The sequence below is a fragment of the Solanum stenotomum genome, chromosome 5 (genome assembly GCF_019186545.1).
Source record: "Solanum stenotomum isolate F172 chromosome 5, ASM1918654v1, whole genome shotgun sequence".
In the NCBI taxonomy this organism is placed as follows: Eukaryota; Viridiplantae; Streptophyta; class Magnoliopsida; order Solanales; family Solanaceae; genus Solanum; species Solanum stenotomum.
The window spans coordinates 58,262,829-58,275,262 of record NC_064286.1 but is presented as its reverse complement, the minus strand read 5'-3'; the positions used below and the strand labels follow the sequence as shown (position 1 = coordinate 58,275,262).

Below are 12,434 nucleotides of genomic sequence, written 5' to 3'. Positions count from 1 at the left end.
TTTGGATAACTAATTATTTTACACGAAAGAATAATATATATAATAGTACATTCTTCTGTGAATTCTAGATGTTGATAGTCATATCATCACTTATTCATCCGAATTAATGGATACGATAAATGAAAGTTTAATTAGATATATGTAATTTATAATATATTTTTTTTAGTTTGATTAGCTGTAAATATGTAACTAAATGTATCTTACCTTATACTTCTTTATAAACAAAATATTTTAATCTTATATATTTTATGATCAGATTTAATTTCTATTTTATTAGTATAGTTACAATCAGAGGCGAATCTAGGATTTTTCAAACATGGGTCCACCCAGAAAAATGTATTAAGTGGGAATTGATCCGAACATGGATGCATCAAGAAAAATGTATTAAGTGAGAATTGATTCTTCATCCTCAAGGTAAAAAGCTCAACATTTAACCATGTGGACCAGATAGACTTCTTATAGCACGGGTGCAAGAATATAATAATATACAAATTTTAGAAAATATATACATAAAATATCTAGTTTTACGAAGAGACCACGGTTTCCGATGCCCTATTTTTTACCTTTAGATTCACCACTGGTTACAATCTTTCAGTACTACAACTTTTACGGATTTGAAACCAACTATAAGTTGAGTAGTCATAACGATACATATACTTAAGAAGTTCTCCCATATTTTCTATAGAATTCGATCTCAACCTAGTTATATTATTATTATTATTATTATTATTGCATACGATCGTGTAAGTCAAAATTGAAGGTATATTTTGAACATATGAGTAAGCATGCACACTAGTTTCTTAACAAACTAGGAGAATAATCTTTGGCCTTGGAAATCCTAGAGCTAGAAACGCAGTGGCGAAGCCAGGAATTTCACAAAGGGTGTCGAGATATAGCAGCTTGTTATGTTAAGGGTGTCCAGAAACGGATTACCATCTTTAAGAAGTTCTGTTGAAGAAGAATACAAAAGCTTATAATTCCCCATAATTTCATAATTAACATATATAGTACTTCAAGTAAAATATCATGATAATGCAGGACTATAACATTATACTCAACAATAGCATCCCCATTGGTCGTATTGAGCGAATACGTCTTCGCCGCGGCAATTCCCTGAGCCAACCGAAAAACTCCAGAACCACCAACAATTGGCATCTCACGATGCTGGTGAAATACAGGGTTCCGACCAAGTACACTCAACGTGCTACCATTATACTTGCCAGTTGTGAACACAAAGTTGAGAGTCATGAGAAGGGCAACCTCATTTTGATCAGCTGAACCATAAATCCCTTGGGCTCGGCCCACTATTGTTGAATTGGGCTCTGGTCCAACTGTTAGTGGGTCGTCTATCATTGTAACAAACCCAAAGGCAGTTGGGGATTTGGCAGTCATGTTGGATTGGGCTATTTGAACTGCAGTTGGATTTTTCCCACTAACTATGTCATGAAAATAGAAACGAAATTTAGTTACCATTTGCTTTGCATGAGGAAGCTTATAGAACCATTTTTCAACAGCTTTGGATTCTCCTAATACAACACCTTGAGCCATTGACACAATAAGAATAAAGCAAAGTAATACAAGTAGGATTGTTTTTTCCATCTCTTTATTAATTTCTCCTTAGTTTTTCTTTTTTAGAATGAATGATATATATAGAAGTTGATTACGTTTGAATATCTACGTTATGGCAGCTAGGAATCATTGAAAATGGGAAAGGGGAATAAAAAAGGAAACGTAAAGAAGAATGAATGCACATGACTACAGCAACAAGGCATGCACTGACACATCCACCAAATTGATGTCTACAATATACTGTATTTTTTACAACAGAAAGAAAACCTACATCATGAAATCAATACATAGACTTAGCAATTGTTTTATTTTACTAGACATATTCAATGAGCCATTGGCAGTCATGCAAACACACACAGACACACATTATCATAAAATATATAGTACTGTCGATCGATGTTATTTAAGTAAAATTTTGAATAACTAATTTTACACAAAAAGAATAATCTTGTAGGTTCTTCTTTGAGTGTTAAATATGGATAATAATATCATCACTTAGTCCTTCTAACCTGTGAATACGATAAATAAAAGTTTAATTAGATATATATAATTTATATATTTCTTTCAGTTTGATTAGTCGCAAATGTAACATGTTTTAAGTATCTCACGTACTACATTTTTTATAGACAATCTTATTGTTTTAATCTTATAAGTTTTACAATCATATTTACTTTCTGTTTTAGTAGTATATACAGTTACAATCTTTCACTACAATTGTTACAAATTTGAAATTAGCTATAAATTGAGTAGCCATACCGATAGATATATATACTTAAGAAGTTCTCCCATATTCTATGTATAATTCGATCTCAACCTAATTAGATTTGTTATTATTGTATATGAGGGTATAAATCAAAATTGAAGATGTATTTTAAGCGTATCAGCAAGCATGTACACTAGTTTCTTAACAAACTAGGAGAAACTTTGGTCTTGGAAATATGCAAGGAGCAGACTACCATCTTAAGAAACTAAAAACTTAGCCTCCACAATTTCATAATTAACACAGTATTAGAATTAGATCCATCTTAATTTATGATTTACTAATGTTGGGCTTCCAAATTAAATAATTCATGCTATAGATGTCTAGCCTAAGGAGTGAATTGGGTGTTGAGCCTCACGTTGATGGGATGAGGTAGGGTGTACAAAACCGAACCGAAAACCGAATCAAACCGTAAATCAAGTCAAACCAAAAGAGAAACCTGACTAGTGGTTTGGTTTGACTTGGTTTGATATTGGAAAAAAAACCCGACTATATTTGGGTTGGTTTGGTTTTAACTAAAAAAAACCAACCCAAGACCAAATCAACCCGACATTATATATGTAATTTTAAAATTTTATTTTATACATAAAATATTTACTTTGATATAGTTTTAAAATATTTCTTATACTATTTCATAGTTTTTATCTTTTAATATATTATTTCAAGTTTAAAACTTAGAATTCGGAATGGTCCAATAAAGATTATTGTTCATAGATGTTGATAATTATAATAAAACTTAAATCAAAATCAAATTAATACTAATGAAAAAAGAAAATCAATTCAACACTAAGAATGACAATAATATTGATATTTGTTCTTTAGTTTTACATTGGTTTAGACAATTAAAATACATAATCTAATTTTAATTTTCCTTAAATATTTAGTATGTAACTAATACTTATTAAACTTATTTTAGCATGATTTAGTACTTTTAAATTATGATCATTTTCATTATGACTTTGCAATATTTATTTTATATGATGATTTCATTATTATTTTTTATTGAATATTTTAGTGTCATCGGTACTCATCTCATATTTTGTGTTATTTTCTTAAGAAACACCTTAGATAATTGTATTTTGGTTAGACTAAAGAAATATTTGGAGCACAAGTTAATTATATGTTTGTATGCAAACTTTACCGAAAAAATCCAAAAATCTGGAAAAATCCAAGGTTTATTAGTTTGGTTTGATTTATAAATTTAAAAATTTGACACAATGGTTTGGTTTGATATTTGAAAAACCCAAAAAAATCTGAATTTTATTAGTTTGGTTTGGTTTATAAATTTAAATTTTTTACACAAATGATTTAATTTGACATTTGAAAAACCCGAACCAACCCGGTCATGTACACCCCTAGGATGAGGATAGTTTGGTCCTTGCATATGTCTTAAACTATCCTCCCCTATAAACTAACTTTTGAGTTTAATTAGATTGAAGATTCTAACAACTTTTTGATCAGACTTATTAAAATATGATATTTTTTTTATAAATGAGATGAGAAAGAAAGAAAAAAGGCAAATGGCTTAAATAGTTTAAACTTAGCTACCTAGTTCAATTACTCGATTTGTATTCTTTCACTTCTTAATTTTGAAGATTTTGGTGTATAAAGGTCGTTTCATTCAATAAAATTTATCTTTACTAGAATAAATATTGTTCACTTATATCTCGATCAAAGGTTTATTTCATTGATCAATACACATCTTTATTCTACCGAAAAAATACATAAACTATAGAAGCATTTAAATGTAATATACAAGAAATTACAAATGAAAATAAAATAGCAAAGCATCAAATAATTAATTATCATAACGCAGGACTATAACATGCATTATACTAAACAATAGCATCCCCTTGTTTGTATCGATCCAATACGTCTTCGCCGTGGCACTTCCCTGAGCCAACCGAAAAACTCCATGAACCACCAGCGATCGGCATCTCACGAAACGCTGGATTCCGGCCAAGTACACTAAGCGTGCTACCATTGTACTCGTCACTTGTGAACACAAGGTTGAGGGTCATGAGAAAATTTATCACAAATTTAGTTGTACAGTTGCATTTGGTTCCTTATTTCATTATTGATTTTAGAAAATTTATTGCTACATGTCATATAATGGTATGAAAAGAACTACTACCATTTTTTCGTATCTTTAGGTTTTAATTTATTTTAGCATAATTTAGTACTTTTAAATTATGATCATTTTCATTATGACTTTGCAATATTATAGGATGATTTCATTATTATTTTTTATTGAATATTTTTGTGTCATCAGTACTCATCTCATATTTTGTGTTTTTTTTTTTAAGAAACACCTTAGATAATTGTATTTTTGTTGGACTAAAGAAATATTTGGATTATATGTTTGTATGCAAACTCTACCGAAAAATCCAAAAATAAAAATTCGAGATTTATTTGTTTGGTTTGATTTATAAATTTAAAAATTCGATACAATGGTTTGGTTTGGTATTTGAAAAACCTGAACCAACCCGAGGTTGAAAAACCCGAAAAAAATCCGAATTTTATTAATTTGGTTTGGTTTATAAATTTAAAAATTTACACAAATGGTTTGGTTTGATATTTGAAAAACCCGAACCAACCCGGTCGTGTACACCCCTAGACTATGGGGTATTTGACACATATATAAGTTTTATAAAAGGGGAAGACACAAATTTTCTTTTGAATCTGTTTCAAAAAATCAGTTACATGTTTAAATTATCATGATGATCTATTATACACTTTTATTATTTAAAAGTAAATTTCAATAGCCAGTAGCATAAACGTAACTCTGAAGTTCCATTACAATATTGTAACATCCAAAATATCATATTTCAAAGTGAAGAAATATTTCTTCCAAGAAAGTAAAACGGTAATTCAATAAAGAAAACATACTCTTTGATCATCTTTTGTAATGGGTTTTCCTTTTTAATTAGTATATCTTTAATAATTTGAATTATTTGAAATTCATGATCTTCACTAGGGGTGTTCACGATTTGGTTTGGGTCGGTTATTGATCAAAACCAAAACCAAATTAACTTAATCGGCTTTAAAATTATCAAAACCAAACCAAACCAAATATAATATACATTTATCGGTTTGGTTGTTTTCGGTTTTGGTTTGGTTTGGTTCGGTTATTCGGTTATTAACCATACATAAAAATAAAAGAAATAATTCATTCAAAACGTGAAAAAAGTGACAACAATCCATTCAAACAAAAAAATAGTTAGAATGACTGGCATTACAGAATTTTCGATCATTGAATTTACTGAATAAAACTTCAAAATTCACTATTTTGGCATAGAAGGAAGAGACAATGACATTTTAGTCCCATAAAGAATTTTCATAGACACTCATATACATGAAACCAATAAGAGAAATGTTCTCATCTTGGACATTTTTTCTTTCTTAAGTAAATTATAAATAAATTTGATGAAACATATATAAAATCTTTAAAATTGTTTATGAATATAATATATTATGTATGTATAATAATAAAATTTATGTATATAACTTGTTGGTTCGGTTCGGTTATTTCTTTGATTTTTTTCGAACAAAACCATAACCAAACCAAATACTATCGGTTCTTAACAATCTAAAACCAAACCAAACCAAAACCCAAATTAAATCGGTTCATTTAATCGGTTTGATTTGATTTTTCGATTTGGATCGAGTTTTATCCAAACCATGAACACCCCTAATCTTCACATAGGTAACTCACTTTATATATGTTACTTTATCTGCATATGCCGAGTTGGAAAGTATATTATTATCATAAAATAGTATTGATATTATTTAAGCAAAGTTTTGGATAACTAATTATTTTACACGAAAGAATAATATATATAATAGTACATTCTTCTGTGAATTCTAGATGTTGATAGTCATATCATCACTTATTCATCCGAATTAATGGATACGATAAATGAAAGTTTAATTAGATATATGTAATTTATAATATATTTTTTTTAGTTTGATTAGCTGTAAATATGTAACTAAATGTATCTTACCTTATACTTCTTTATAAACAAAATATTTTAATCTTATATATTTTATGATCAGATTTAATTTCTATTTTATTAGTATAGTTACAATCAGAGGCGAATCTAGGATTTTTCAAACATGGGTCCACCCAGAAAAATGTATTAAGTGGGAATTGATCCGAACATGGATGCATCAAGAAAAATGTATTAAGTGAGAATTGATTCTTCATCCTCAAGGTAAAAAGCTCAACATTTAACCATGTGGACCAGATAGACTTCTTATAGCACGGGTGCAAGAATATAATAATATACAAATTTTAGAAAATATATACATAAAATATCTAGTTTTACGAAGAGACCACGGTTTCCGATGCCCTATTTTTTACCTTTAGATTCACCACTGGTTACAATCTTTCAGTACTACAACTTTTACGGATTTGAAACCAACTATAAGTTGAGTAGTCATAACGATACATATACTTAAGAAGTTCTCCCATATTTTCTATAGAATTCGATCTCAACCTAGTTATATTATTATTATTATTATTATTATTGCATACGATCGTGTAAGTCAAAATTGAAGGTATATTTTGAACATATGAGTAAGCATGCACACTAGTTTCTTAACAAACTAGGAGAATAATCTTTGGCCTTGGAAATCCTAGAGCTAGAAACGCAGTGGCGAAGCCAGGAATTTCACAAAGGGTGTCGAGATATAGCAGCTTGTTATGTTAAGGGTGTCCAGAAACGGATTACCATCTTTAAGAAGTTCTGTTGAAGAAGAATACAAAAGCTTATAATTCCCCATAATTTCATAATTAACATATATAGTACTTCAAGTAAAATATCATGATAATGCAGGACTATAACATTATACTCAACAATAGCATCCCCATTGGTCGTATTGAGCGAATACGTCTTCGCCGCGGCAATTCCCTGAGCCAACCGAAAAACTCCAGAACCACCAACAATTGGCATCTCACGATGCTGGTGAAATACAGGGTTCCGACCAAGTACACTCAACGTGCTACCATTATACTTGCCAGTTGTGAACACAAAGTTGAGAGTCATGAGAAGGGCAACCTCATTTTGATCAGCTGAACCATAAATCCCTTGGGCTCGGCCCACTATTGTTGAATTGGGCTCTGGTCCAACTGTTAGTGGGTCATCTATCATTGTAACAAACCCAAAGGCAGTTGGGGATTTGGCAGTCATGTTGGATTGGGCTATTTGAACTGCAGTTGGATTTTTCCCACTAACTATGTCATGAAAATAGAAACGAAATTTAGTTACCATTTGCTTTGCATGAGGAAGCTTATAGAACCATTTTTCAACAGCTTTGGATTCTCCTAATACAACACCTTGAGCCATTGACACAATAAGAATAAAGCAAAGTAATACAAGTAGGATTGTTTTTTCCATCTCTTTATTAATTTCTCCTTAGTTTTTCTTTTTTAGAATGAATGATATATATAGAAGTTGATTACGTTTGAATATCTACGTTATGGCAGCTAGGAATCATTGAAAATGGGAAAGGGGAATAAAAAAGGAAACGTAAAGAAGAATGAATGCACATGACTACAGCAACAAGGCATGCACTGACACATCCACCAAATTGATGTCTACAATATACTGTATTTTTTACAACAGAAAGAAAACCTACATCATGAAATCAATACATAGACTTAGCAATTGTTTTATTTTACTAGACATATTCAATGAGCCATTGGCAGTCATGCAAACACACACAGACACACATTATCATAAAATATATAGTACTGTCGATCGATGTTATTTAAGTAAAATTTTGAATAACTAATTTTACACAAAAAGAATAATCTTGTAGGTTCTTCTTTGAGTGTTAAATATGGATAATAATATCATCACTTAGTCCTTCTAACCTGTGAATACGATAAATAAAAGTTTAATTAGATATATATAATTTATATATTTCTTTCAGTTTGATTAGTCGCAAATGTAACATGTTTTAAGTATCTCACGTACTACATTTTTTATAGACAATCTTATTGTTTTAATCTTATAAGTTTTACAATCATATTTACTTTCTGTTTTAGTAGTATATACAGTTACAATCTTTCACTACAATTGTTACAAATTTGAAATTAGCTATAAATTGAGTAGCCATACCGATAGATATATATACTTAAGAAGTTCTCCCATATTCTATGTATAATTCGATCTCAACCTAATTAGATTTGTTATTATTGTATATGAGGGTATAAATCAAAATTGAAGATGTATTTTAAGCGTATCAGCAAGCATGTACACTAGTTTCTTAACAAACTAGGAGAAACTTTGGTCTTGGAAATATGCAAGGAGCAGACTACCATCTTAAGAAACTAAAAACTTAGCCTCCACAATTTCATAATTAACACAGTATTAGAATTAGATCCATCTTAATTTATGATTTACTAATGTTGGGCTTCCAAATTAAATAATTCATGCTATAGATGTCTAGCCTAAGGAGTGAATTGGGTGTTGAGCCTCACGTTGATGGGATGAGGTAGGGTGTACAAAACCGAACCGAAAACCGAATCAAACCGTAAATCAAGTCAAACCAAAAGAGAAACCTGACTAGTGGTTTGGTTTGACTTGGTTTGATATTGGAAAAAAAACCCGACTATATTTGGGTTGGTTTGGTTTTAACTAAAAAAAACCAACCCAAGACCAAATCAACCCGACATTATATATGTAATTTTAAAATTTTATTTTATACATAAAATATTTACTTTGATATAGTTTTAAAATATTTCTTATACTATTTCATAGTTTTTATCTTTTAATATATTATTTCAAGTTTAAAACTTAGAATTCGGAATGGTCCAATAAAGATTATTGTTCATAGATGTTGATAATTATAATAAAACTTAAATCAAAATCAAATTAATACTAATGAAAAAAGAAAATCAATTCAACACTAAGAATGACAATAATATTGATATTTGTTCTTTAGTTTTACATTGGTTTAGACAATTAAAATACATAATCTAATTTTAATTTTCCTTAAATATTTAGTATGTAACTAATACTTATTAAACTTATTTTAGCATGATTTAGTACTTTTAAATTATGATCATTTTCATTATGACTTTGCAATATTTATTTTATATGATGATTTCATTATTATTTTTTATTGAATATTTTAGTGTCATCGGTACTCATCTCATATTTTGTGTTATTTTCTTAAGAAACACCTTAGATAATTGTATTTTGGTTAGGCTAAAGAAATATTTGGAGCACAAGTTAATTATATGTTTGTATGCAAACTTTACCGAAAAAATCCAAAAATCTGGAAAAATCCAAGGTTTATTAGTTTGGTTTGATTTATAAATTTAAAAATTTGACACAATGGTTTGGTTTGATATTTGAAAAACTCGAACCAACCTGAGGTTGAAAAACCCAAAAAAATCCGAATTTTATTAGTTTGGTTTGGTTTATAAATTTAAATTTTTTACACAAATGATTTAGTTTGATATTTGAAAAACCCGAACCAACCCGGTCATGTACACCCCTAGGATGAGGATAGTTTGGTCTTTGCGTATGTCTTAAACTATCCTCCCCCTATAAACTAACTTTTGAGTTTAATTAGATTGAAGATTCTAACAACTTTTTAATCAGACTTATTAAAATATGATATTTTTTTTTATAAATGAGATGAGAAAGAAAGAAAAAAGGCAAATGGCTTAAATAGTTTCAACTTAGATACCTAGTTCAATTACTCGATTTGTATTCTTTCACTTCTTAATTTTGAAGATTTTGGTGTATAAAGGTCGTTTCATTCAATAAAATTTATCTTTACTAGAATAAATATTGTTCACTTATATCTCGATCAAAGGTTTATTTCATTTATCAATACACATCTTTATTCTAACGAAAACATACATAAACTATAGAAGCATTTAAATGTAATCTACAAGAAATTACAAATGAAAATAAAATAGCAAAGCATCAAATAATTAGATATCATAACGCAGGACTATAACATGCATTATACTCAACAATAGCATCCCCTTGGTTGTATCGATCCAATACGTCTTCGCTGTGGCACTTCCCTGAGCCAACCGAAAAACTCCAGAACCACCAACGATCGGCATCTCACGATACTTATGAAATGCTGGATTCCGGCCAAGTACACTAAGCGTGCTACCATTGTACTCGACATTTGTGAACACAAAGTTGAGGGTCATGAGAAAATTTATCACAAATTTAGTTGTACAGTTGCATTTGGTTCAGTATTGATTTTAGAAAATTTATTGCTACATGTCATATAATGGTATGAAAAGAACTACTACCATTTTTTCGTATCTTTAGGTTTTAATTTTTTATAAGGATATCTTTAGGATATAATATATTTACAAATCTCATCTGCCTAAAATTGATAAAATTGACATTATTTTCCTACATTCTTGTATAATTAGTGGACAACTTAGACTATTTTTATTTTGTAAGCGGATTGAAAGAGTTGGTTTGGTTTTTGTGGAATCAAATTCAATGGAAGATGAATTAATACGAAGATTTGGTAGGAAGACAATTTTCTATTAGTACAAAATAAAAGTCAAAATAATATCTTGGTAGGTGAAATTTGAAAAAATACATCATTACTCCATTCAACTATAACACTTTTTTTAAAAAGACATTTGAACTTTGTAAAGGTCCTAGTAACCCATTAAAACAATTTAAAAGTGGTAAAAGTGTCCCATTTTTCGGTCAACCCCAAGTTTAAAAAGGGAAGTGAATACACGCACCAACTGATCCTTACCACGTGTCAATTATTTTATTTTTTATATTTTTACTTTTATTTTTATTTTCATAAAAGTTACTTATTCTATTAAAAAATTCTCTATTCTTCTTCTTCAATGTTTAACTGCGCTGGTGACCCCTTTTTTTCACTCTGCCTCCCGCCGGCGATTCTCTACCATAGCCACCATCCACACACTTTAACACCATCTCAACCACTTTCTCTAGCAAATGAAAAATAAAATTGAAAAATAAAAAACACTATCAAATCTTCGGTGCTTCTTCTTCGATTGTTCAACCATTTTTGTGTACTTCGCCTTAAATTTTTGCTCAAAATCAATATTTATTTTATCTATGAAGACTGAAATTCTCTCTCTGTCTCAGATAGGGTATTTTTTACTGGATTTGAACGTGACCCCGACGATTCTCCCTCCATCGTCATCAAATCTTTGATGCTTCTCTCACCGGTCTTTTTCGATCGTCCTCCGCAATCTCACTCCGGTTTTATCTCTTTCTCTGTCAATAATCTCATTAATTTGATCTTCCTCAGCTAAAAAATGAGTCCAAGAACTCTTCTGGGTAAATGTTGATAAAGGACGATAAAAATTAGAAAAAACTATAAAACAAATAAAGTAAAAGAAAATAATATTTTAATTAAATAAATGTTAAAAATAAAAAAAATACTATTTTCTTACTTGTCTCACTCGCTAGTGGCGAGTGAATTACACTCCATTGCCACATAGGATCATAATGGGATAATAAATCCACTCTAAATAAGAATAAAGGGGTGTTAGGACCTTTTCAAAATTTTAGTGTCTTTTTTTAAAAAATGTTATAGTTGAATGGGGTAATGATGTATTTTCTCGTGAAATTTACGTAAATCATAAAATGGTTTCACATGTTTAACCTTGATATTTTGACATATAGTGATGTCATGGATGACATCAATAGGAAGAATTAATTCCTATAAATAGGTAACTCTTAGTTCATTTTCAAGACATCATCTCATTTGCCTTTTCACCTTCTAAGGATTTGATCTTCTCTCTCTTGTAGTATTTCATTTATATTCTTTGGAGAGTGAAATAAATATTGGTACAATTATTCTTTGGTGGACGTAGGATCATTTTGATTTGAACCACGTTAAATATTATTGCTCTTCCTTGTTCTTTATTTTCACGTTTCCGCTAACACAGATCATATTGGGCAGGTCATATAAATCTCTAAGATTAAAGCCAAACCCAAAGTCTTATTCTTTTTAAGCCATAGCCATCTTTTGCGAAAATAGTCATAATAAAACTAATTCTTTAAATGGATTAGTCAAGTAATTGAGGGTTAAATAAACAATTTCAATCACTTCTAGAAATTATTTT

General features: G+C 29.6%; 3 protein-coding genes across 4 annotated transcripts in view; all 3 read right to left on the bottom strand.

The window, feature by feature from the left end:
* The window catches only part of LOC125864743 (acyl-coenzyme A oxidase 4, peroxisomal-like), a 1,153,105-nt gene that overhangs the window by 852,762 nt on the left and 287,909 nt on the right, over nt 1-12,434 (bottom strand). The window lies entirely within an intron of this gene.
* LOC125864755 (dirigent protein 22-like) lies at nt 896-1,599 on the bottom strand. The gene has a single exon (XM_049544822.1). It carries the CDS (start codon nt 1,597-1,599, stop codon nt 904-906), a length of 696 nt encoding a protein of 231 aa, XP_049400779.1. The 3' UTR covers nt 896-903.
* LOC125864756 (dirigent protein 22-like) lies at nt 7,033-7,728 on the bottom strand. Its single transcript, XM_049544823.1, has one exon. It carries the CDS (start codon nt 7,726-7,728, stop codon nt 7,033-7,035), a length of 696 nt encoding a protein of 231 aa, XP_049400780.1.

Bases quoted from the DNA above. Each gene is read 5' to 3' on its own strand.
- LOC125864756 (XM_049544823.1), bottom strand. From the start codon at position 7,728: ATGGAAAAAACAATCCTACTTGTATTACTTTGCTTTATTCTTATTGTG.
- LOC125864755 (XM_049544822.1), bottom strand. From the start codon at position 1,599: ATGGAAAAAACAATCCTACTTGTATTACTTTGCTTTATTCTTATTGTG.